This window comes from Porites lutea, chromosome 4, assembly GCF_958299795.1.
Source record: "Porites lutea chromosome 4, jaPorLute2.1, whole genome shotgun sequence".
Classification (NCBI taxonomy): Eukaryota; Metazoa; Cnidaria; class Anthozoa; order Scleractinia; family Poritidae; genus Porites; species Porites lutea.
The window spans coordinates 24255836-24283812 of record NC_133204.1 but is presented as its reverse complement, the minus strand read 5'-3'; the positions used below and the strand labels follow the sequence as shown (position 1 = coordinate 24283812).

The 27977-nt window shown below is 40.3% G+C and overlaps 1 protein-coding gene across 1 annotated transcript in view; it reads right to left on the bottom strand.

Moving 5' to 3' along the window:
• Window positions 1-8176: 8176 nt before the first annotated feature.
• The window catches only part of LOC140934428 (uncharacterized), a gene marked incomplete at its 3' end in the record, with an annotated part of 57442 nt that continues 37641 nt past the window's right edge, over window positions 8177-27977 (bottom strand). Inside the window, exons 4-8 of the mRNA XM_073384055.1 lie at window positions 26774-27557; window positions 20708-21484; window positions 18225-18363; window positions 17500-17591; window positions 8177-10441 (exon numbers count right to left, since the gene is read on the bottom strand). Coding sequence (XP_073240156.1) covers window positions 8177-10441; window positions 17500-17591; window positions 18225-18363; window positions 20708-21484; window positions 26774-27557 — 4057 coding nt within the window. The remainder of the gene's footprint in view (window positions 10442-17499; window positions 17592-18224; window positions 18364-20707; window positions 21485-26773; window positions 27558-27977) is intronic.

Sequence of the window (27977 nt, the reverse complement as noted above, 5' to 3'; positions counted from 1 at the left end):
TAATTATGCAAGTCCTATTTCCTGCTGCTGCGATTGTCCTGGTTCCGGTTCACTGATTTTTGACAGGCAAATCGTGCATATTAATGAGGACAAAGGCCAACTAGCTCTTTTTTACACTGCAAACAATGTTTTACTCACCCCCCCTTCTTGTCATTTTTTTTACTTTCCTCCTCCCCCACAATTTTATTATTTTCGTTCCTCAATTTTTTATTCCCTCCTCCAAAATTTCACAACTTTTATTATTTTCCCTCGTCAATCTTAATTTCCCTCCTTCTCCACAATTTTATTATTTTCCCTCCTCCACCTCCACCTCCTCATTTTGATTGTTTTTTCTTTTCCTCCTCATTTTGAATGTTTTGATAGGGACGATGTAGGGTCGATGTGGGGTCGATGAAGGGTCGATGTAGGGTCGATGTAGGGTCGATGTAGGGTCGATGTGGGGTCGATGTGGGGTCGATGTGGGGTCGATATGGGGTCAGCGATTTGAAAGAAATCTATTAAAATAGTCAAAGAAAGCAAGCTATCTTTTTTTTTACCACGTTCCCCTCTTCTTCCTCCTCCTCCTCCTCCTAATTTTTATTGTTTTCCCTCCTCCTCCTCCTCTTCCTCCTCATTTTTGTTTTCCCTCCTCCTCCTCATTTTTATGGTTTTCCCTCCTCCTCCTCCTCCACCTCCTCCTCATTTCTATTGTTTTTGGCCAAAAGGCCAAAATCAGGCCTATAAGGCCAAACTCAAATGTGATGGTCTGATTTTGGCCTTTTGGCCTTTTCGAGGGAAAACAATAAAAATGAGGAGGTGGAGGAGGAGGAGAAGGAGGAGAGAAAACAATAAAAGTGAGGAGGAGGAGGAGGAGGAGGAGGAGGAGGAGAGAAAACAATAACAATGAGGAGGAGGAGGAGGAGGAGGAGGAGGAAGAGGAGGAGGGAAACGTGGTAAAAAAGATAGCTTGCTTTCTTTGACTATTTTAATAGATTTCTTTCAAATCGCTGACCCCACATCGACCCCACATCGGCCCCACATCGACCCTACATCGACCCTACATCGACCTCACATCGACTCCACATCGACCCTACATCGACCCCACATCGACCCCACATCGACCCCACATCGATCCTACATCGACCCTACATCGACCCCACATCGACCCTACATCGACCCTACATCGACCCCACATCGACCCTACATCGACCCTACATCGACCCTATCAAAACAATCAAAATGAGGAGGTGGAGGAGGGAAAATAATAAAATTGTGGAGAAGGAGGGAAATTAAGATTGACGAGGGAAAATAATAAAAATTGTGAAACTTTGGAGGAGGGAATAAAAAAATTGAGGAACGAAAATAATAAAATTGTGGGGGAGGAGGAAAGTAAAAAAATGAAAAGGAGAGGGGTGAGTAAAACATTGTTTGCAGTGTAAAAAAGAGCTAGTTGGCCTTTGCCCTCATTAATATGCACGATTTGCCTGTCAAAAATCAGTGAACCGGAACCAGGACAATCGCAGCAGCAGGAAATAGGACTTGCATAATTACGTTACGTCTCAGTGATTTTAAGTCAGAGACAAGTTTGACTCTACTCCTCAGGTACTATGAATTAACCAATGAAAACTTTTCTTATTTTCTAACTAACCAATAGAAAACGAAGACGTTTATCGACCTTAAAGTAACTAGAAAACCTAGACCAACTTAAAAAAGCACACGACCTTATCTTAATGAGATTCCTGGGCATGTTATTCATGAGATCAAGACAATAGCCTATGACGTCACCTAGTTAATGTATTCCTGCGCACGCTAATGAGATTCCTGCGCAAAAAGGGGGTTAATTCGGTGCGCCCTATACTACTGTCGACAGTTTTTCGTAATTTTCTCAAAAATGTAAAAACTCTGGACGAAATATCCAGGGGTCCATTTTTCCGACCTTGTGCCGCCCCTCACGCGGTGGTTTGGGAGCCGGATTTCGCGAGTACTAATTTTTGGAATTGCCAGAAAAAATAGATAAAGGGTACTAAATTACGCCATTTTCTCTTTGTTTTATTTTCGTAATCCTAAGCAGAGGGCACTTGTCACAAATCAATGAAACATATATATTTCAAAGCAAAATTGTAATCTTACAACTGCCCTACATAGAACCTTATGAACAAGACAAAACATAACTGCTTGCTGTGTATGCTGTCTATGCAATGCATATCATACAGTTAATTGCTTAAAACGCAACTTGAGATCTTCAATAAATGTGCACAGTACAAAAACAGAAGTAGGCCAGAAAGGCGACAAAACTGTATTACAACTATTGTGATAGGTATATTATCCTCGAAGGGATCCTCTGGAGGGAGTTGCATTTTCCCGTTGGCCACTGATGCAATGCTAGCTTTCTCTCATCCTTTCGCGATATGTCGCTTCGCTTCGCTGCTGTTGAGATGGTTACGTATACAAGCTAACGAGCCAGGTTGTATGTAAAGGCTTGATAACGGAGAGCCTGCATATTTTTTTGCTTTGCGAAAATCTGTGAATTTTTTTTTCGCCTGTATTTTCAAGAAAAGGCATAATAAGAATGGAAAAAATTGGGGCGGCAATTTTTGGTTAAAAAGCATAAGTTTTGATCGTTGAAGAAACAAGCAAATAAAGCAAAAATGTTCAGTTTTGGGATCAAATTTTTTTTTTCAAAATTGTGATTGCGTGAATTGCGTTATCAGCGTGTGCAACCACACAAACTTGATGAAAAAGCACACAAATGAAAAACTTCTAAACAAATTTTAACTTTTATACTGTTAACTAGCCATCATTGACTGTTAGATTACGTTGTAAATGTTGCTTCGAATAACTGTAGTTTTACCTCCTAAAATTAACTTTTTAATCAACTGTTCAGTCCTTCGTTTGAACAATATAATAGCCTGTTTTTTGTTTTCTATTCAAAAACATTAATATAATATGGCAATGAATTGAAAACTTCAATGGTCCAAAACCTTTAAGATTCTATTGCCCCCCACCCGACACTGAGTCCAAATTCAGGTTCAGTACAACAGAGGACTTTGAGCTCGATGGGAAAGTCTCTTCATTTCAGATGTGTTTGCGGGATATTTTTTCTAAACCGACTGAAACCCTTCCTCAAAAGGTAAATGAAAGGCTCCAAATGTTAAGTAGGGATTTGAATTTTTCTTTGTCATGGCTTTAAGCTATTTAAGTATATCAACGGAAGCTTTCCTTTTCGCCCTGGCTAAATCTACAGTAGACCCCGGTAACTCGACCTCTGAAGGGAAACGAAAAACAGTTCGAGTTAGAGGGGGGAACTGTTCTATAAATTTTGCTCGCGCATGCAAAGTTTACTCTCTACTCAGACTCGGCAGAAATGCAGAAAGGATTTAATTACAATCAATTACAGAAAGACGTAGTTATGTAAAAAGTACCATAAATGCTCGATTTAGCGTCCGGGGTGCTTAGTTTATTTTCCGAGTCGAGATAAGCGACCATTTTTGTTTTTAAATCACATTGTCCTTGTTTCCAGTACATGAAAACTGTAACAGTTCATTAGAACGTATCTCAGAGAAGAAGCACTAATCAAATGAATGGTTTCTTCCAGTTGGTCCTGTTTTCTTTTAAGTTTCTGGAAGACACCTGTCTCTTTTGAACGTATACCGTACATTCAGGGCTAATTTTTAAAGGCGACGCTATTAATACTTCTAGTCTCAAGAGGATGTAAGAAGGGGTGCTAATTCGAGCATTTATGGTCATGGTTAGTGTAGTAAAAATGAGGGTTTAAGGTATAATTTCTAACTTTTCTAGCGCAAGTAAACCCGATTAAAGTTGGAATGTTTGTTCATTGAGGGGGTTGGGGGGGGGGGGGGAAATTGGCTCTGAATACAATATCATGCTATAGAAATATTCTTTTAACTGGTGGTTCTACGGTCACGCCAACTCCAGCTACTAAGGACTTAATATGAGGGTGATTGACAAGACGAGCTTGATTTTCGTCACTACATTGTTTCGGTCCGCATGCATCATGCGTGCTCCAGAAGTTATGTCTATCTTTGATGACTTGGATCTTTTAGTAACCTAGAGATGGAAATCAAAACATGAATACATTGTTATAGGTATATCGCTTGTTGATGATCGAAGTTGGAAAAAGCGTGCAAAGCATATACGTCTTTCGCTGTCTCTCCATTGCGTTTCTCTTTTCGCCCTTTCCCCAAGAAACGCCCGGTACTCAAGCTACCAGACTACGATTGTTCGACAAGGATTTCTCAAGTGTCCCACTTTCAAATGTTGTTTTCTTGTTAATCCCTTGTGTAAATACTCTTTGTTTGTTTTTTTACTGTTTAAAACATGGTTTTCTGAGCTTCACTTTAGATCTGTTGATTTGGCAGCCTTTTCTAATTTATTTTGATTTTCCTATCCGTCATATAAAACCTTAATACAAGGGCAGTTATTAAAACCACAATGGCATCAGAAAGTATTTACAGTATATCAGACTTTCGAGGGCTGATACAACTACTTATACCTGCTTTTTCGTTGATGGTAAAGAACTACGTACTTTTTCTATCGCATCGCTCAACGGTTGACATAATCTACTCTTTGGTCAACGGGCAAAGCAATGAACACATGGGTTACTTTTAGAAAGCTGTTCCAGGTTTCTAGCGCATTCTTCTTGGCCTCCTCTTAGACGGGTGACTGGGTGGCAAAAGTTGTTTTTCTCATACAAATGCTTCTAACTTTCGGCGGCTGTTGCAATCGCTACTTCTGAGATATACAGCTGGTAATTCTCAGGTCACCTAATTTTAATATCCTCTTTCAGTTTGTGCTAACAAAATTTTTCAAAAGTAAACTGTTTTCGTGTTTACCGAAAGTTGGTCATGTGATCAATTCCTGCAAAGAGCTTTTAAGTCTCGATGTTTTTGGTCGTCTGTCAGTTAAGCTGTGATGTTATTGGCTATGAAGACTCGTAATGTTATTGATGCGTTTCGATCCGTCTATTGTCACAGTTAAACAGTCGTTTATAGTTAGTCAAATTCTCTGTTGGCAAGTCGTTATAGGGGGAATGAATAATATGACGTTTACTTACGGTTTCTAATTCAAACGTTTCCCTAAAATTGACTTTGAAACATAACTAATTGCCACGATTCTCGTTGTACTTGTTCTTGATTTCAAGTACTTGCAGTTTATACAGAGGAAGGCTACTTATTTCATACGACTTTTACATTCACAGACTGTTTAATAGCTATACACTTCGATAAAACGAAATGGTGGAGCTGTTACAGCTTTGAATACCGCAAGGCATTCTGAAGGTTATATCGACTCTAGGTAAAACGGGTAAAAAGTAAAAAATCTCTTTTTTGTTTGTTTATTTTTCCTTATGTTTGGCCCTCAACATCAATCTCAGAATGTGAAACGTAATATCGCATGTTTTTAAAATCTAATTAAAATGAACTGCTTGCAAATTCCCTTTTATCCCGCTTTTTAGTTCTGGTTTTCTTATCAAAACCGCCATTCTGTAACACAGTTGACTTTATACGACATGAATACCTGGAACAACATCAAGTCGAACCTCCCGTAAGCGACCACCCAAAATGTTAAGTTATGTGTAGTTCTATGTTGTCACTCCGAATATTCTACCTAATAAAGTGAAAATATAGCGAAAATAGAAATCAGGGAATGCGTTAAGTGATCGCTTACAAGAGGTTTTAAAAAACAATGGAAAATCATTAACTGCAGGCCCAAAAAGTGGTCGCGGTCGCTTACAGGAGGTGGTCGTTTACTAGAGGTTCAAACTGTAAGGCTTTGACGGGGAACTTTTTGGTGTTTTGGATTGGCGGTCGCTTATGGGAGGAGGTCGCTTACGAGAGGTTATCTCACATGGAGGTTCGACTGCAGAATAAAAAAATTTCATAGTAATTCTGGCCTAAACATGCTGAATTTCATATATTTTCGGTTAGATGATATCTACTTTGTGTCAAAATGGCTTCTAGTTTAGTAATCACTCCAAAAACCGGTTTAACAGGAAAGTTAAAGTTCAAATTCATTTTATTTCAAACTATTACATTGTGAGTTGACTGATATACAGCTATTTCGAGGAAGGTTGTCGGAAAAAATGTGCACGCGACAATCCCGAAAGGTAATATGAGGTACGATCAATTCACTGTTCCGGACACTGTAGCTGTCGAACCTACTTTAGTTACTTTCCTTAAGCACTTGGAAACATACGTCCATAGCCTCCCTCCTGCCATTCTCTCAAATTTCTTTGAAGAACAGTGAACTCAAAACCACCCACAATACCTTCGGGATTGTCGCGTGCACTTTTTCCGACAACCCTTATCGAAATAGCTGTATATTAAAACGCGTAGCGTCGCTCATACAAGTGCAGTCATGAGGCCATGGAAAAATTTGCGATGCCGACAGATGAATGAATGAATGAAGAAGGAAAAGTCGTGGATGAGAGGACAACAATTGGCCCTCTTGCAATACATTTTTAGCGTGTGAACAGTAAGCTCGGAGGTCAGCTTACAAAAGCGCTACTGGCAGTCACTCTTAATCCATTTATGAGCTTACTGTACCCACTCAACCCATGATGTAAATGAAGGCTGACAACAACACCGGGGTCTACGTCCCCTACTCTTTTTGAACAGTGGTGTGGGTTCTTTTACGTCCCACAAGAACCAGATAAGTGTAAGTGCTGTGAGACGGGACCTACGGTTTTTCCTCCTTATCCGAGAAGACTAGAGAGTCTAACCGTTTGCAGATGTGATTACAAAGGCAGCACTTTCTTCTCAGAGAAAGAGAAAGACCCTGAGTGTTGGTCCGGCCGGGGTTCGAACCCGTGACCTCCCGCTCAGCAGACCGGCGCTCTCCCAACTGAGCCCACCATTCTGTCATTCCTGGTGGAATGAAAAAGGTGACCAATTTCGGCCCCAAATCTACACATTTCTGCCTCACTATAAAGCGTCCATCCCCAGGCAAGTTAAAAAAGGTGGTACAATTACACGTGTTGGTAGCAGTTGTGTACAGAGCGGCAAAGACCAAAAAGACCAGATGCAAAGAAGTTGAAGATCGTTGTACGAATCATAAACAGTTTGCAAGTAGTTTGGCGTTGACTCCATAAGGATTCACTAAATCCCAAACTTTTAATAATCGCAACTGAAGGTAATAAGACGCGATTGACGACCCGTGCACAGCCGCAGCGATAAATGCCATTAACTTTTTTGCCGATAGATTAACGTCCCACTGGGTGGAACTCGTTTTTTTGTCAAATTCCTTCCTATACCGAGATAGCCTTGCATCAAATGCCCGAGTGGGGTGGTCCTGAAATTGCATGACCAACATGCATTCACCAAAAAGGCAAACGATTCCAGAACGTTCATCAACTGATTGTTAAAATAAAATCTTGCATTAGTGCATTGCATCACAAATACCACTGCATTTGTAATCCATCCGAGAAATTTTGGTAATCACGTGACCCTTCGCCCGTCCGTCCGTCCTCACCACGGGGAAACCAGTTTGAAATGTCACACTTTCTAGCTAGTGTGGGAGCCTGTAGCCTGTGTTTAACTTGATTGTAGACATCCATATTATGGTTCATTGACCAGAGTCACAAATTTACAATACATAAACGAAAACTTCGCTTTTAGCTCTGGTTAGATCTAGATTCATCATTGTACTACATTGTATAGTATGAAAACCCCCCTTAACGAAAAAACCCCTTATTGCAAAATATCAATCTATATTGCTTACCTTCGGGTATCCTGCTTTCCAAACGAAATCAAAATTGTTTTTGGACTTTGTTGTGATCTCTATTGCCTGCTCTCCACATTTGGGTTAAGGTATTTATTTCACCTTTTTCTTGCTGATTTTGAAGCATTGGAGATGGAGACTTTCCTGCTTGTGGACGATGTACTTTCGAGCATAGCAAAGTCTGGAGTCTGGTTAAATTTGATCTTTCTTTGCATTTTCTCTTTAGCTTCATGTGACTGTTGGTCGACGACAAAAACTCACTTGAATTCTTGTTTTGTGACTGCGTGGTAGTTTGTCCAAAATTTTTGTTAATGGCTTTATCTCTTTTTTTCTCAACGTCAACTTGATTTGGTTTCCTTTTAACCAATCGTTTGGAGATATCTTTTTCACTTTCCCTCGCGACAAGTCTACAAACTAACCTGGTATTGCGAACATTTTCCTGCATGAAAGATTTGTGAATATAGAACTTTTCAGCAAGCCCAGAAGAAAGTGGACAATCATATTTCCTCTCCATTCCTCGTCCTTTTGGTTGCTGCGTTTTAGATAACTCTAATATTCGACTTGCAAATTCCTTTCTTGGCTTACTCTGGTCTGTGTTAGCTCCTTTAGTGAACTTGTCTAAAAATGACATTACCTCGGATTTGTTTTTGGGAACTGAATCACCTGTTAGGCTTCCTAAAGATTCATTGGAAATTTTTCTCACGGACAATGCTTTAGCTGTAGAATAGCTGGTTTCTCTAGTACAATCGTTTTTAGGTAGAAGTGTACCAAAGGAAATGTGCTCTTTTCTTTCTGCTGCTGATTGCTTAAGTGGGTTCAGAGAGACAAAAGAACTTCGTTCTTTGGCAACGGTCTTTGGATCTTTTTTACCAAGATGTACCTCGGCCTTGGTGTAAGATGAATTACATTTCCCAACAGCTGAATATGCACTTTGAAGAAGTTTCTTTAGGGGAGAGCCTTCAGAGATTAGCCCAGGAACATAAAGGTCAAAAAATGGCTCTGGAGAAGCCAAGCTATTCACAAATGATAAGTCAATGAAATCAAAGGTAGTAAGGAAAACGTCAGAAAAATACTCTTTGCTGTTAGATGTGACCCTAGATAGATCTGATGAAGCAAACATTTTCGTTCTATTTCCTTTCCTATCCACCCTTGATAAGTAGACAAGTCTGTTCTTAAAGCCTGAACGACGGCTTTGTGAAAGTTCCATTGTTTCATTTTTTGACATTCTATTTTTATTGTATGAGAAAATACTCCTGAGTAAGAATTGAACAGGCCGTTCTGGCGAGCCATGGTCTACTGTGGTTCCATTGTTGGTAAACAGTTCTGCATTTGAACATCTAACGACATCATCAAGCCAGCTAGTGATACCCGTTTTATCGTTAGTCTTTTTATTTCTTAAGATATAACTGCTTGTTTTTAATGGGGTATTCACTAATATGGTTGATGCTCTTGGTGCTTTTTTGTGCGTTTGTTCCGTGGTAGAAAAAAGCGGGAACTGTGAATTATCTTGGCCGTCGTAAGTTTGGAGAAGTGGGTTTTTGAGACCGCGTTCTTGAGATTCCGAATTATTGGGCATACAAAACAAGATCTTTTTTTCGCGCTGAAGGGATACAGCTTTTTCTGTTTTTGCTTTGTTTCCTTTACCTGGTGTGTAAAAGTTGTTGGTTACACTTCCCATACATTTCTGATTTTCTGATGAATTTTCGTTGGTATGAAAATTTTGACATCCGAAAGGATATCCAAAAAACCGCGAAGAGTCTTCTTTGAACGTTTTATCAGCATACACGTTGATTTTGCTAGAGCGTATATCTTCCTCGGAAAAGTTTTGTCTTGATATCACCCTGCATTGAACTGCTTCATTATACGCTTGGGGAAGTTTCATGCTCACTTTTTGGAGTAGTGTCCCTGTCTCGGTCTTGCTGTTTGTTATTTTCTCCACATCATTGTCCTTTTCGTTTTTAGTTTTTGACTTGCAGTCCATCTGGTAAAGTAATTCAGTGTTCAAAGAGTTCATTTTTTGAACCCTTGTTAACAATTCTTTGATTTTTACGCCCTTTTTCACGTACTGGTTAAACCAGTAATCTGCTTTATTTTCGGCTACCCTAAGGGCATTTTCGACGTTTTCTAATCTTCTTTTCAACAGATCTTCAGACTCTATTTTTTGTTGCAATTTTAGGTAAAGGTTTTGAATAGAAAAGTGTTTGTCACTTCTACAAATGTCTATGATTCCCCCAGGGATTCCGAAGTCGCTGCGATGTTCAGAATTTGGTTTGAAATTCAAAGAAGATTCTTCAACCGGCTTAGATTTTTTTGATAATCTCCCTTGCATTGCCGCCATGTGGTTAGTCAACATGTCCTTCCTTGCGTTTTCCCGAATGTTTGCAAGTTGATTGTTACTTTCTCTATCTGATACTAAAGTTTGTGGCGATAGGCAGCTCGATGTAATAAGTTTCTCGTCAATCATAGCACAAGTTTGATCTGATTCTTCAGTCTCTAAATCACCGCGCGTTGCCGTTGAAGAGGTAAAACTTATTCCGGTAAATGACGATCCCGATGGCGAAAGTTCTTCAGAGCTTGTCACGCTTACCATACTCTTCTTAATCCTTGGTGCTGACAACATAGTGAACTCACTAGCTAGATTAACGCTTTTGTCCACCTGGAAAAAGATCATAGGAACTACAGTTATTAAACTTGAAATAAACTGAGATGATTGACTAACAGCCGGGCGGTGTGTTAATGGTTACTTTAATTCGGGGTTGGTTAGTAATGCATAAGATTTTATCTTTTTTTTTTTGAAGAATCGCATTATAATGTTTTGAATACAAATCATATACAGTCAGCTCTCTCTAAGACGGACACCTTTGGGACCCGGCACTAAGTGTCCGTCTTAGAGAGGTGTCCATCTTATAGAGATTCAAATAGAGGAAGTAAAGAAAGGCAGGGACCAACTCTAAGTGTCCGCTTTACAGAGGTGTCCGTTAAGAGAGAGTCGACTGTATGCTTTTTGTTCTAAACGTTGTTTTGGGATTTTTGTTTTGGCAAGGTGAAGACCCTTGGGGTGTCACAGCTCTTGTGAACGTCTACCTAGGTTCTACTTGAACAATTCAACAGGTCACCATGGACCACCAGTGTTCAGCCCCCAGTGCCTTGTCTTCATGGGATGTTCTTTAAATGTGACATACTTTGCGCCACAGTCGTTTACGCTATGAGCAAAGTGGTCAACGTCCATTGAATGGTGTTCTTGAGGTCCCTTCAATCCAAAATACTGCGTTAATAACCACCACATGGTTTGTAAACCAAAGCATTTCTTCTTCTTTGCCCGTCAGTGCATTCGCCGCGTTCGGTCGCTTCTCTTTGCCTTGATGGCGAAGTTGTTTGACCGTCCCTGTAGCACCAACTTTGACTGGCAAAACTAAAGGTCTCTAACAGTGGAGTGCTTGTAGTCACTTGCTGTCATGTTCTTTCAAATGCTAGTCGAGGGCTACCAGTTAGTTTTTTCAAACTCTCACGTTCGTACTCTCATCCATCTTTGGTACGCACTTCAGCATAAAATAAATTGTAACATTTTATCGAGACTTTCTTTGCCCGTGGTCTTCCAGTCTAGGGATGATTTTTCTTTCACTTTTGCCATACATTCAACCATGTTTGTGTTGATTTCGTGTTGTTTTTGATTTAACTGTTTAACTGTTTAACTGTGACAATAGACGGATCGAAACGCACCAATTACTGATTACGAGTCTTCGTAGCCAATAACATCACGGCTTAACTGAAAGACTAACACCTCAAACCTGCTTTAGTCTCTTCGATCAAGCCAATAGCGACTTGTATCATCTCATTAAAGACAACAACACAGTCGGGCCCCCTATTATCTTTCACCATTATCATGAAGCTGGCAAAACAAAGAGTAGAGAAGCGGAGAGAGGCCAGGGTGCTAAGCTGTGTAAAAAAAAATTCGGCTATGATGCCAATGCCTTGTATCTCTGGGCCACATGCCCACGGGGAGCTATACAAGCCACCTAGAGGAAAATGAGTTTAAACCCAAAAGTTCTATCATGATGGCGATTGAATGGCTCAAATGGGGAGCATACAGAGATAGAATTTATATGAGACATCAGCTGAATAACACGGAGAAGGACATCGGGGATCGGAAATTACCCGCGAATGATTTAAATGCTCAGACGCAAAAGTTCTTGTTGGCCACACCCCTCCTCAAGTTTCCAGAGAGGTTCGCATGCATCGCTCAGGTGGGAAAGAAATTTACTCAAGTGGTTGACAAACCAGATTAATCTTTGGACCCCGGCCTCGTCTTGGGCTTGGGCATCTCTTGCATTGCTCTGATCTTGTCAGGATCTGGTTTAAGTCCCTTGTCTGTGAGGAGATGACCGACGTAAGGCACTTCACTGTACCTCAGTTTCATTTTGTCTTTGTTAAGTTTCACATTACGCTCTTGGCACCGAAGCATGAGTTTTTTCAGCTTTTCATCATGATCTCAGTGTGCCTCTTCATATGTGTTTCCTTCGCCATAGAGTAAGATATCATCATGTGTGGTCAGCACTTCCGGGATCCCTTCCACTACCTGGTGTTGGCGCCTTTGGAATTCTTCAGGGGCGGAGGAGAGCCCAAAGGGTAGCCGCAGCCGACGGTACCTCCCAAAGGGCGTATTGAAAGTGGTCAGTTTCGAACTCTCATCATCTAGCTCGATGTGCCAAAACCCATTTTTCACGTCGAACGTACTGAACACTTTAGCACGGCTGAGGTCTGGCAGGATATCTTCAATTGTGGGTAGCCGATAAAGGCTGCGTTTGAGGACCTTATAAAGGTCCTTGAGATCTATTCATATTCTCAGGTTTCCATTGGGCTTTCTTACGACCACCATGCTCGAAACCTAGGGAGTAGGTTCTGTTACGGGGGCTAGGATTCCAAGGTTGTGTAAACGTTGCAATTCTTTTTTGAGCTGTGGCTTAAGTGCTACTGGAACTTTCCTCGGCGGATGTACAACAGGGATGGCGTCTGATTCGATTTCCAGGTGGTTAGGGCCGTCAAATACAGCCGGGAACTTGGTAACGAGCGATTCTTTCGTCAGCGGTCGTCATTCTTTCGTCCAGGGCAAGGTCTAAAGACAGAATGTTTTCGAAGCGCACTTGAATGAGGTCCATTTCTTGAATGGTTTCGCTACAAAGAAGCGCGGTGCATTTCTCCATCAGGACAGTCAGTGAATTCCACCTGGTAAAATTCGCCATTTTTGTGTTGCAGAGCTCCAACTGGCACTTGCGGATTCATTTCCGGTTTGTATCCTTTCCGTCTTTGCCGTTTTGACCTTTTTTGCTGGCCTTTTTTAGATTGTGGACTGTTTCAGAAGATACCTCAATCGCCTTGTTTCTTTCTTTGGACAGTTCGGACACTCTGCATGCATTGAGGCACCCATCAAGATCTAAATCGGCGACGTTCAGAAGATCCTCTGGTAGCTTTGAGTCACGAATTCCACGGATTCTTCGGTCACGGACAAGCGAGTCTCGTAGGGTGCTCAAAATTGCAAGTCGTCGCCAGAATCTTCAGGTCGACTATGAATTTGTCGAGCGGTTCTTAATCTTCTTGTAGTCTAGTGAAAAACGTATATCGCTCCACTGTTTCATTTTTTCTTGGGGTTGCAGTGAGCTTCAAAGGCATCAATTGCAGCTTTGAGCGTACGCTTACCTGGGTCAATCGTAAATGGCAAAGTGTCATATATATCACGTCCCTGACCGCCGATAATATATAGAAAGAGTTTTACCTTGGTCGATTCCTCTCTACCTTCCATTTCCAATCCGTGGACAAAGTTGTCTCCTCTTTCCACCGTTTCCATGCTTAAGGAAGCTCCATGGGATTTCTAAAATCCAATTACCTGGTGGTTTAAGTTGCGAAAAGCGTCCAGCATTTGTTAGCCTGTTCTGCTCTGCGCTAGGCTGTTTTGGCGGAGGCATTATGAGTGATACAATTTCAGCACTTCTGACACCACGTAAAAGGGCTACGCGTTCAAATAAGGACTCAAACACCAGGACTGGAGTGATTTAAGAATGATGTATTTTAAACAGCCGCTTGTGTAACATTACATAACGAAACTCGATCTGTTACAAAAGCCTGTTGTTACAGTTTCCAGGCAAGGATACGCGTGGGAGGGGGTGGACAAGGGATTATCACGTTGTGTTTCAAAACCCGTTATTGTTTTGGCGCCAAAGACAAGTTGTAAGGGCGTCAACAAAAAGTGTAAAGAGAAATATTTAGTTACACGCGACGCAGAAAAGTGGTGTCAATCGCGGTTTTCGTGTTGTGAACATTACCATGAATATTTATACACAAGTGCGTGTTGCGTTTTCATACTTTTATCCCAAACCCAAAGCAAAAGAAGATGGAGTGAGTACTCTACCTCTCGGGATTTAAGTTTCTTTTGTAGATAATGTTCACTTTCTGTAAATTTTAAATAGAATTGCGCATAAAGATTTTCCCAAATACCTTAAAAAAACTAAGGAATATAATTTGTACATAGTTTAGAAATAAATACGGATTGATATACTAAATATGGCTTGCTTTCTGTCTAGCCACGCGTTCGCGACCTTCATGCACATGACACACGTTCGCCTGTCCACGGGCGCAGGCATGAGAAAAAAAGCATTAAAATGGCGGTTTTGACTTTTTTTGGCGTTTTTGGTTTTCTTTTCGAGTTTAATTTAAGGCTCAGTTTCGTGTTCCAAAGTGTACGAGAAAAAGGCTGAGCCCAAAACGATTTTCATAAAGCAGAGTGATTTGTAGTACCAATATCAGTTGTGGTCCTACTTGTTGCCGGAAAAGTCAGCTTGTAAAACGTTTGCTAGAAGCAGAATACATGAATGATGGTGCCCCGGGAAATATTATATGGTGTTACGGACTTTACCAAACTGACTGCGATGAGATGTTAAGGACTATTTCGAACATAATATTTGTCGAAGGAGTTCCCCGTGAACTGGAAACTATGAATGATTCCATCCGTTTGGAATTTAGTCGTCATTCATAATTTAATGCAAGAGCTAAACAATGACCAAAGAATTACCAACTTGTTCACCAAAGGATGCCATCACCGGAATTTAAGCGTCATCTTTATTCTTTTTCACCGAGTGAAAGAGCTTAGAGATATGAGCCTGAATTGTCATTACTTGTTCTTGTTCAAATCTCCACGCGATAGTAGTCAAGTCAATGATTTGGCCAGACAAATTTTTCCGGGTCACGTCCAATACATGCAATACATGGATGGCGATCTTAAACCGGAAACGCCTATCTTCTTCCGGTTGCGCACGAACATTTTTCCCCAGGTAGACTCAGTACGCTTAGGTGAGAGAGGTATAAAAAGGGTGCATCGTCGAGATAGAAATCAGTTGAGCATGGCCCAGCAACCGAGAAAGAACCACAATTTTCTTGCACGTAGCTTGTCTGAGGGATACACGTCTTGAAACACACCACTTGTGTATTTATCCTTTCTCAAAATGAGCGTCAGCTGAATGGAGTCCATTTTAGTTTGTGTAGTCGTAGAGAACGTTTCGGTTTGCGGCAATCTCAATCACTTTTTGAAATTCAGCGTAGACGATTAGGTTATCCGTGCTGGCGAGTGCTTCCGAGAAATGACGCTCCAAGCGCAGGTTTCCTTGTTTTATAAGCTCAAAATGATCTCCTGGGCAGTGATCTGGGGTCAAATCAAGAGTCATAATCACCTCTATTTATCTGATTTACCGTAGCCTGTGAAAGCTTTCCAATACCAAAAAAAAACTTTATTGATAGCCGGCTATCACATTGACCACCAGCAGCGTCAATATTCAGGAACAAAGGCTTTCGGAGAATTTGTTCTCCGTCTACCCTATCACTGATGATCGCCATGACGGTTCAAAACCGAATGATTTCACTTCTCTTGGTGTATATAGCTACTCTTGAATCTGGGTGAGGGTGGGCACGAGGAAATGAAATAATAGCTCCCTTTCCTCCTCGGTTAATCCTAGTTGATCGGCGTTCAAAAATGCCACCAGTAGTTCCCAGTTCACTTTTGAAAAGACATCAGAGTGGAGATCTTTCATTTTTTCGAGGCTCGAACCCGGTAAGTACTTACATTTTTCGTCAAGCCCTCCATTACACTTGAAGACACTTTCAATGTTTTGGCTTGTGCGCGGTACAGAGAAAACTCGACTCCTAGCTGATCGGCGTTCAAAAATACCACCAGTAGTCCCCAGTTCACTTTTGAAAAGACATCAGAGTGGAGATCTTTCATTTTTTCTAGGCTCGAACCCGGTAAGTACTTACATTTTTCGTCAAGCCCTCCATTACACTTGAAGACACTTTCAATGTTTTCGCTTGTGCGCGGTACAGAGAAAACTCGACTCGAAGCAAAGAGAAAAAAGGCCCCATCTTCACTAAGACCGAGACAAACACACATTGACTCAAAATTTTGTCATAAACAAATTTTGTTACTTTTAAAGACAGCTTATTTTAATGTCATTAATAAGAAGTCAAGGTCCATTAGTTCTTCGTCTTATCTCACGACTCTTTCAGGGCATTCTATTTCTTCTAGTTGGTCACTGAATTCCTTCAATTTGAGACCATTTGGTCCATAGTATAAAGCGTATAAAATACGGCTTTGAAGATCGTTGCCCTAGACAACATCAAGTGCTAGGGAAAGGGGGTAAAAGCTGGTCCATGGCATTTTGGCAGCTCAGTTACTTACACTTCCCATGATTTACTTAGCTTGAGGCCGGAGCACTTTCTATACTTTCAGTAGCTTTCAGCACTGAATTCACGTCATTTTTTCCACCACTTCATCGTTTTAATACATCCGAGCATCATCATTATCCATCGTCAGGCCAAAGTGCGCTTTGACTTGGGTGTTGAATGAGTTTGTCAACCATAGCCGCAAAAGTAAGTTGGAACACATGGCCGGTAAAACTGGCTATCCTTTGACGCTGCAGTTTTTCTACTTCGTTACAGTTAGCAGGGGTGTAGTGCTTGATTGGACATCAATGTTCGGATCCATCTTGCAATAAATTTACGAGTACGGACGACAAATGTACTGTAACGCGTTCAAAATTTGGGCACTTTTACTTTGTACACATAATAGATTATACATCAGTCAATAAGGTGGGTATAGAGCGGGCAAGTCTAGACAAGCCTATTGTTCCTATTGTATAAAAGAGACGCTCATTACACATGGAGGAAGGCACTTATTAGTATGGAGGAACGCACTTATGCATATTGATAAAAGGGAACGCACACGGAACCCAAAGCGAATCCACTAACAAGGTTTAATTTTGCTGACCTATAACTACTCTTAAGTGGAGTCATGTCTTCAACCTTTCACGCCATGATTCTGCTGAGAATTGCAAACGTTTACTTTCATCACCAGTGATGAAATTGGTATGAGCAATCACAGCTACCAAAGCCATCAGATTTTTCTAGTTTTGATGCACCATTTTTCTTTGCCAGGTTTGTTTACAGTAAATCTCAATACTCATGTAATAAAATACTGTGAGTTCAATCGATAAAGGAACAATAACACAATCACTTCGTATCCAATGCATATTTTCTACTCTCATGCTATCACTTGCTCTCTCGTTGAGACAAAGCAAGCAGTGTATTTGCTTTTGTTCATTGTTTTGTTTACATTGTTTTGCAACAATGTACAAGAAACGTTTAGAAAGCAGCAGGCAAAAGCTAATCGGATTTAAGCACGTAGTTTCGTTTTGCGCAACTGCATAATTTAGATTTCAGTAATGAGTAGAGTATAACATTAACCTCGGTTTCCTTTTCGGTCCTCTCTGTCTCTGAAAATAGAGAATCAGCTTTCTCCATTCTATTAGCTGGCGTCTCTATATCCCTGCAAGGTTCTGAGAAAAAAAAATCGAAATAGTTTTAAGACAGATTTAAATTGACCTCTTCACTTGTAGAAAATCTGAACAATATGAATATTTACACATCTATTTGACTATGACCCACTATGGCGCGTGCCCTGTTTGGATCGATATTCCACTATAAAGAAAAAAAATTTAACGGAATACCGCTTGATTCATCCTAAGTAAGGATACTGTTTACTGGGAAAAACCTTTAAAGAGAGCTAGCTTGGATAGATTTGAAAAGGCGTCACCATCACATACATGAGTGTTTTAAGTCCGTAACGTGAATAACAGCTATGAAAATCAGTGTGGTGTGGATTTTTTCTTATTTTTGTGACGATAATGTCACAGTAGCGTGTTTCTGTATCTATACTGTTAAATTAGAAAACTAGAGAACCTTTCCAAAGAATCCGCAGAAAGCAATTAAAATAGGTGTATACCACTGCATAGCTGAAGAATTGGAAACCGTTTTAAAGAACGTCTTATTATTTTTCATTGTTAGCTAATTAGATACAGTAACTTGCAATGCCAGCTTCTTCGCGCTCCCCGGCATAATTTTTTTGGTCCACTGCTAGAGCTTGGAAAAATTGCCTTGGGAAAAGAGGGGGGTAAAAATATAAGAAAAACCTTTCTCGTCTTTGTTGGTGACAAGACGGGTTGTTTTTTCTGAACCAATGAATCGCTTGATCGTTCCTCTGAAAATGTCCTCCATAATCGCCATAATTGATTGTAGAACTCTTTTGGCACCTTCCTTATCAATCAACATCTAAAAGTAAGTGGCAATTTCAGTTCATAGGCCCTTCTGTCATCGGGGAAACAAGGCGTAATTGGAGGTTGAGGCATCAAATATAATAAATGTCCTCCCGAAATGTAATAAAGGTCCTAAGTGTAATAACTTTTGGCCCTAAATGTAATAAAGGTCCCAAGTGTAATAACTTTTGGCCCTAAACGTAATAAAGGTCCCAAGTGTAATAACTTTTGGCCCTAAATGTAATAAAGGTCCTACATGTGACTGAAATAACTTTTGGTCCTAAATGTAATAAAGTTCATAACTGAAACACAGAATGGTCTGATGCGATGACTTCATGTCAGGCAATTCACTTCCGACGCCTACTTTTTCAAAAAAATAAAAGAAAGGTGCCAAGTAAAACAACCTTCCAGCCCTAATTAACATAATTTTATAGTGTTTGGCCTTTCTGCGTCATTACAGTCAAAAGGGCAAGAACTATGAATGTGTCTAGGGAACCCCAATACAATGTATCCCAGGCAGTTCCCACTAAAATGGATGCCATATAAAAATAAGTTTCACAATTTTACTTTTCTTTTGTGACACCAGTCAACAGCAACTTCAAAACAGGGCTCCACGATATAAAAAAATGGTTATATATATATACTTTTTCTTAAAACAAAAAAGTGTGTAACAGCTAATCACGCAAGGAGCGAAAACTTCGTACATAGCACTGTACTCGAAAAAAACTCTTTTACGGGCAATGGCCAAAAAGATCGCACTTGCAGCCACCTGCTGCTATGTTGTACTACAACTGATCCACGCCCACACCACCAAATCCAAACAAAAGACGCATGGTTAAAAAGAAGCCCCCAGTTATTTTTACCTCTTTTCCTAATATAAGGCCCAGATTTAACACGGCCAGGCGTATACAGCTTGTTAAGAACTCTTTTCTGGTTTCAGAGAAATTTTACCAATATGATCATGATTATTTATGATTTTGTTGTTTGCTGCTTTTCTTTTAATGATAACAGAGAACACAATGTGGCATAAAAAGTGAATCTCCTTGCTAATGACGCCGTGGCATCAGACCGTTAGGGCCAAACGCTAATTACACTTAGGACGAGCGAAATATCTCCTATTTTTCTTGTGCGAGCTGAGTAAACATCTATTGTTGTAATTTCTAATGTTGACCAGGTACTACATTTTTAATTAGGATGCTCGATTATCAGTCAATATATGGAAAACGTTAACGAATCTTTTTCGAAAAGAAGCTTAACACCTCTTGAATTTTCAACAAATGAGAAACTTCTGAACTGTACTTTTTATACTTTTCTCGTTATTGTCAAAAATTCATGTGACAACAAGTTTTTTATATTGCTCTTCTTATTTTACACTGACTGGACAACCAAAACTTCACAGAGAAAAGTCGAAAGTTAAAATCACTGGAAAAAAATGCCTGGAAATTAGGGTGAAATCCAAGGGAAATTCGAGTTAATGGGGAGTTCAAGTTGTCGGGTTTCTACTGTACATTTTACCCACAGTAATGACACCGCCATTATGAATAAAATCACTCATTTAGTCATCTCAACAGGATACATGTTATCGAAAACAAGAATCGCCGAAAAGCCATTTTAACTGGGCTGCCGAATGCGATTTTTTTATGGGGAAGAAATGGCTGTATACATTCAGGCCACCACATAACCTTGTCGTTGATCATTGCGTGACGTAGCAGCTCATGTGAGAGTTTAATATAAACTCATTTGAACATTGTACCCTTTTGAGAAACTTTCGGAACAAAGAAAATAAGTACCATTTTTAAGAAGGGATTGTATAGTAACTTTTCAAGTTCCACCATTATGAATAAAAATTAGCCAGTTAGCCGTTCTACGCAAGAAAGAATTAGCGTTATTTTCACACACCCCTCCCTCCATCCCTCTGCCCCCCATGGATGGTGAAAGTGCTGAGAACTTGCACAACGCGTAAACTATAAATAACCGAACTGTTTCCTTGGCAATGTTTTTCTCCTTTCTTTTAGTCAAGTATTTGATGTTTCATTGCTGAGAAAAAATAGGACAGGAAGGACGTTAAGGAGGAAACTTGTGTTTCATTTTAACGCCTAGAAATAGGGAAATGTGACTCCTGTATTTATCACTCTGTAGAGGTTTTTGGTTTATATGGAAATACATTTAGCAACTACAGCTCGTGAAAATGTTACGTCTAGTGGTAAGGACCCTGTCGGCGCAAAATTGTGAATTCATTTTTCATCCCTTTGCTGCTGGAGACAGACACTTGCGGTCGAGGATCATTTGCGGTTGGGAATCATTTTCGCTCTGGGGATCACTTACGGTCGGGGATCAATTGCTGTACACAGATGGCCCACCTGGTGTTCTCCAGTTTGCTCTGCTTGTGGTAGCATATCTAACTCAGCTTTCAAACGTTTCCGCTCAGCCTCATGCCAACATAGTAGGTCGTGGATATTATCGAAATCCAAGGCTTTCAAATCTATGCTGCTAGGTTCGTAAGCAATTCTTTTAGGCTTGATATGAAGAGACACCTTTGATGAATTTGGCAGAAGAGAGGAGGGTTTATAGCAATTGAAGATGTTCTCGTTATTTGGTATACAAGAAACACGACGATTTAACTCGTTTATCATTTGAACTCTCAAATCTGCTGGATCCTGATCAAAGAATGCTTTCCTTGGACGCTTGATGCGAGGGACAGGAGGAGGTGAAGGAGGGGAAGAGCACTGAAAGCGATCGCCGGTTACTTCAGCTATGTTTTGATCTCCAAAAGATTTACTTTTTAATTCTAAAAGTAGATTATTCCTCAGCTGTCCCATTTCTTTATCACTTAAGTTCATGGGAACCTTAAGAACTCTAGGCTTCTTAGAACGATTAAGTTCTTTCTCTCGTTTAGCAATAATCTCCTGAAATCGTTCTCCTAAAACGTTGTTTAGTTTCAAGGCAAAGTCATACTTCCATTTTTTTATCTTTCGAAACGCTTGTTGTTCTATCTCTGATGCGTACTTAGGAAAATCCGACAAAGGCGACTTTGAAGCGACCGTAGCTCTCCGCTCCGACTGTTTAGTTTTCCACAACCTGACGGTGGCTTCCACAGTAGGGGACTGTTCATCATAGTTACTTCCTGTCAAAACATTCTAAAAAATGACAAAAAATGCATTAAAAGGTTGTCAGGCTTGGACACGTGTTGAGGCTGAGTCTCTCCTGATACACAGAAAGAAACTTCCAAAAGCGTGATAAAGGCCACCTTTGTACACCTATATACACCTTTAACACTCGCCATATAATGGTCATGGGTTTCAGTTGCTAAAGACCGCAGATGTCACTCATTTACTCCGCGCCTTTGACAGGTGTCAAAGGTGTTATACAATCAGCCTCTGTTAGCCTATCATAGGTGTTGCTAAATATGTCTGAGATTAAAGTCAAAGTTTTGAGAAAAGTGTCGTCATATACTGTTCATTTCAAAGGTGTGGCAAAGGTGTTGTCAAATATATCATAGTGTCTAGTAACAAGCTTGATAAAGGTAATGTTAAATATGTCAGGGAACCAATTTAAAAAGGTCCAGACAAACGTTTGAACGGACGAAATTTTTACAACTCGTTTACACGGAACCTAGGTGCAGACTTTGCCATCCGAAACTTGCACGGTTCCACGGGTACCGTGTAAGCGAAAGGCGACTCAGTGCAAATTTTTCTCCATTCAGACATTTTCCCGGACCCTTGTAAACGTGGTATGAGTTGGATTTATTTGCACCATACTCGTATAGCCCTCGCATGTTGCTCGTTGGACTTTTAAGCTTAAAAACAGTAAAACTCAGGCGGGTTAAAGCGACGGCTGTACACGTATGGGGTAAAAAAACTTAAAATTTGACGGAACAAACCAAGGCAATTTTGGGGGGCTGGAAACTAGTTAGAAGTGGGCAATTTTATGGTGAGGACAAAACGTGGACCCAGGGTCCATGGACCCCCTGTTCTGGACCGGTCCGTGGACCACTCATTACGCACCCGGTCCATGGTAACATTTTCTGGTTTCCCCACTCCAAAAACGAAGAAATTAAAGAAGGAGAAATGAACGATGAATTACGCAAATAAACAGCATCAAACAATAGTGACAAACAGTAAGTGACAAGGTCTAGGTTGGCCAGTCATACTGACCGGCTAAGTGGACACCTTTCACATAAATAACTAGAAAAATAACATGTATTCACATAAATGCAGGAAAATACAAAAACTGTTAAAATATATTTCGAATCCGGACTCGATGTATCTGGGTTTATCCATTTAAAAAAAGGATTGTTTTCCTAAAGGAAAACAGAACCCTCTATGTGAAGGTATCGCATCAATCAACGTCTTATATCAACATGCAATTTCACCTTTAAATGTCGGCAGGCCAGAAATAACACTTGAAAGTGGTTTATAACAAAAAAAAGGAAAGAAAATTCCGTATTTGCCGCGTTTTGTTATTTTCATTGGGTGAAAAATGTTTCCTTGAATGTTAAAACTTTTCCCCATTTCCCAATATTCAACGGGTTTTTGAGCATATGAGGTGACATTTGCGTCTTGATTGGCTATTACTTTAAAATGAATATTTCTCTCTGATATCACAGGCAGACCACCCTCTGTTCGTGTGTTTTTATTGAGATCTGAAAATCGGTCTTTTGTACTCAATGGAAGAAATACAGATTAACATTACAGCGGCTACAATTTATTTCAAAACACAGATTTGAGTCAAAATGTTCAAGCGAAATGATAACCTATAGTCATCTGTAATGTTTTTCGACGTCCCGAGCTGTTTAATGCTTTATTTTGGGAGAGGATTATTCACTGGGGGTTTATTGTTATTATTTTACACTGTGGCTATATACCAGGCGGCCGGGAAGGCTCAGAAAACTTTTTTTGGATTTTTTTAAATCCTTTTTTCTAATCGTATTCAATCTTCATTTAGAATTACCAAGGGACCATCAGGAAAACAGGAATGGCTTCGCAGTTGAGCGGTTGTGGTTCCTTGGCCATGGAGTACTTTCGACACCGTTTCGACACTTAAAAAGCCTATTATTATGCAAAAGAATTCATGTTTCCCAAAGCAATAATGAAAATGCAGTGCTTTTATTTTGAAACTTCATTTCAGTCCAAGGCCTATAAGCCGCCTCGACCTTCAGAGCAGCCACGCGGGGACAAAGGGTGCAATTAGTACAGGTAATCACATGATTTCGAGTGCAATTTGGAATAAATAAGCACGAGTAATTTTTTTCAAAGGCTAACAAAATTGGACGAGCCCGTAGGGCGAGTGCAATTTGTGGTCTTTGAAACAATTTTCGAGTGCCTGTTTATTCCAAATTGCATGAGAAAAATCATGTGATTACTTATTAATAATATTCATGAAAAATTGCGAGATAGCTTTAAAATCACTTTGATAGGGAGTCAACTCGCGTATTAAAAAACTACGTGCAAAAATAAATTAGTCAAATACTGCCTGAAATATTATCACACGTGCAGTCAAAACAACATTTTGCTCGATGTTTTTTTAAAGTTTGCAAGCTGCAGAAACGGGCTGAACAGTTCATGGAATTGTTCAATCTGTTTGAATTAAAGATTCTGGGGTTATTATAGCATTTGCAACACATTTGCTTTCGTGACCGAAACAACTGTGGAGGAGCTGAAAAACTACTCTAAAAACGAAAACACTGCGAAAAGCACTGGTTTTTGGCCCTCTGTTTGGAACAATTGGTGCGTAGATAAGGAAATTACTGATGAAATAGAAAATTATTAGCCGGCTGAGCGTAACACTTTGCTCGAGCATTTCTACGACGAAGTAAACAATAAAAAAGGTGAAGATTATGAACCTGAAAGCCTGAAAGTAATGATGGCATCGCTTGATAGACACTTAAAGAACAAAGGTTACACCCTGTCCATTGTATGTGACCGCGAATTTAGTTCGTCCAAAGAGGTGTTGGAGGACAAAGCGAAACAGCTTTGCTTGGCTTTCCGTGCATGGTAAGCGCCCAAACAAAGCCCGGCAAGTGTCAAAGGAGGAAGAAGAAATTCTCTGGAAGAGCAGAAAACTCGGAGGTAACTATTGCGGTTTTTGCTCGAAACTGGTCCGGAGGAGATCCAAATTTTGCGCCATTTAGATGGCGCATTTGATTGGCTCTCAGTGACTTCCTTTATTTATTAGCCAATCAGAATGTCACGTTTGTTACTCTGTTTTCTGCACTAAATTACCTAGGCGGGTTTCTTATGCGCCTTACGATTGGCCCAATTTTTAGGTGAATGCGACGGTTGGGCGCAGTTACATGTCAAAATTCACAGAAGAGAGTTGGCAAGGAGCGTTTGAATTTACAGTAATATCCTAAGTACTATTTTAAACTTTCAAAGAAGTCTTCCTTCCTATTTAAGATTTGTCTCGCGGCAAGAAGACTTATCGTGATTTTGTCGCAGCTCGCCCGAAAAGCTCTTTCCTTTCGGCTTTTCTACAGTGAAACTCGTTTTGGAAGTCAATTTGTGGCAAGTCCAAGTCCAGTAATATTTGCTCGCGCTCTAGCCTCAAAAGTTCGAAAGGTATGAATAAAAATGCAAACTCAATGCGATGAAGCATCGCAGAGGTTAGTCAAACATTATATTATGATTTCATTGCCCTCGTTTCTCTAAACATGTAGTCCCTGTTTGCTTGATTTTGTCGGCCGTAGGGAGGTTTCGTGGTTGCAAAACATTGTGCTTCACAAAGCTTAACTCCACAAGACTTTCCTCAATCGCATCCATACATGTCTCAATGGTTTCTTTCTTAGTAGTCTTTATTACTGCTATTTTATTTCTGCGTACTCCTTTCAAGATTATCTGAGCTGTATGGTCAGCTGGCGGGAAAAATAAGCGTTCAACTTTCATTAGAGCGTTTCCCTCCTCCTGTTTTGAATTCGCAACATCATGTCAGAAAATCAGATATTAGTGCATGTGCAGTAACGGGATACTTTTCCTTCAACAGAGGTAAAAGAAAACCATCTTTAAATGGTAAACTGCATCTATGATAAAATCTTGTCAGAAAACATCCGGAGAAACATAAACTACAGGAAGTATTAATTATTCAAAACGCATGGAACATACAAGCTTTATGTCCGCTAAATGTGAGACAAAAATAAGGTTTACTCCGTCAAAGTTTAGAGTACTCCATGCACTATGTAATCTACGCCATTAGAGAAAAAGCAAGAAAAACATCTTTTGTTAACGCTGACTCTAAGGTGACGTTTCACACAATCACGAGCTCATTGAGTCATGTTTTGCCTGTCGACACTATATCTTAAATCGGACTAATCACAAACTGCGTAAGAAACTAGCCAATCAAAAACGTCGACATATGTCTTTGCGACTCTGCGGGATTCGAACACGATATTGGGCACTAATTCGCAGACGCTCTATATAGAAGCTTTAGAGTGTTTGCGACGCAGGCAGCGAAAAGGTGCGTCGATTCTACTCTATGCCCAAGGAACCACAACCGCTCAACTACGAAGCCATTCCTGTGTTTCCTGATCGCTTGGTAATTCTAAATGAAGATAGAATTTTTTATAATTTCAAACGATTAGCAAACTTTTCGCGAAAAAAAATGACAGAGGACTAAGTCAACATTTCACTTGAGCTTCGCTTAAACATTTTGAATCAAATCTGTATTTTGGAGTAATGTTCGTCTTACCCTCTGGGTGCCAGAGGCTTTTCATGTGCGGTTTCCGGTTTCGGCAAAGCCTTTTAAAGCGACCCACGCGAAAAAGCCGACAAAGCTCCTCATCGTAAGGGAGAAAAAACCTTTGGTACTCAGGGTTTATTCACCTGTAGTTCTTCTATTAAGTACATAAGACGGATGCTCAGTTTTCAATAACAACAATGGCCACACGAACAGAGGTTGGTCTGTCTGTGCTGATATCTTGATCGGTCAGAATCCCAAAAGAGCGATGACTGAGCATGAGCAAACATCTGTTTGGCCGGTAGCACTACCGTCCACTGTCGAAAATCATTTCGAGTCCTGTCTTTTTTTATCCATTGTCATGCACGGGGAAATCTTCATGCTGCAGATTAATTTTCTAGAGTAACATAGAAAGGGGAGGGGGCACTAACCAGAACGAAAGTCAATTTAACTGCATAGGGAAAAAAGGAAACAGCAAAAATAATTAATTTCCACAAAGCTGAGCAAATATCTTACCATCATTAGAATCACAGAGCCTGGATGTAAGCATATTGTGTACATAGGGGTAAATAAATGAGCAACACCTCCAAACCCTATGTCTACTCTATTTCTATAGGTTGAATCCGGCCGTACTGTTTATTGTTCATTTTTCCTTTTGACTCCTTCTTAAAAAAAGTGTCTATGGACCCGGTCCATATAAGTGTGTTTAAAAGACTAGGTTGATCTGCTGATGACACAATTTCTTTCACTGTTCTCACCTCCAAGTCCTGGTAGCTGTGCACTTCTAGTGTTGGTTGACGATTTATCCAGTGTCCAGTTACCTCTTCATCACACCTTGGGACTTCCTGAGTAGGAAATACCTGTTTCAAATTTCCACAGTTTTCTTCGTATTCATCCCCTATTTCCATAATCAACGGTGAAGGAATTACCGTTAACTGCGTAGCCTGCCCCTGAGAGGACATAGTTGTCTCTTCTTTGAGTTTTTCTAAAGTCTGTTCCGGAAATTGAAGTCTCGATGGTGAAGCCTGTACCCTGTACATTGTCTCATATTGTCTTATAAACCTATTTTTCTCTTCTATATCAGGTAGACTCCAAGTTCTGGATGAAGGTTCTGCTTTACAAGAAACAGGTTCAGAGAGGGACCTTGGTCGACATGATGGTCTGTGCCATGAATGAAGCACGCTTTCTTCCACTAGGGCGTTCTTTTCACTCTCTGATTCCTCACACTCGCTGCTAACCTCAGATGTTAAGTCGACTGAGTAGTTATCCAACTGCGAAGAAATCGATAACACGGAAATCGTAGGGTAATTAAAGTCCGGAAATGTACCCCGTGATATGTGAGGCATTAGCCTAAAACAAAACGCTCTGTGAAGAGAAGGTAAGCCAACATTGCTTTCATGCTGCCTCCTAGACTGTCTGTCCATATGAGGAAGTGTTGTGTAACTCCTAGTTTTCCTCAATTGCTCAGCAGTAAAGAAAGTTGTAGATTTCAAAGAGGTGGAGTCACTGAAAGAACGTCTTCTGTGCTTTTGGGGAATAAGACTGAAAAGAAAGTGTAGGCGATATCAGTTCTTCATGGCTAAGAAACGTAATGAGAATACACGAGCGTTTTATGCCAAGGTTCCTCAATAGTCTTAATGTATACCCTCTGAAATGATCTGTGTCGATTAATAATTAGACAGCTCTATGCCAAAATCAGTTTCAATGCAACTGTAATTCTTTTAAAACTTTATCGTTTTGCGGAGATAAATCTCGTTACGTGTTTGCAAGTGAAACATTCACAACAGCGGTACCGGGAGGTTTCTTTTTTGTGCTCCAAATCAACCTCCACAAGTTGTTGGGAGGAGGCGGTGGAAGAGACAAGGATGCGACCGAGAAACGAGGTTCTTACAACTTGCAAAGCGGTCACCTTGCGTGGTGTCAGCGGGTAATTACAGTGTATTACACAAAGTGAAGAAGCGA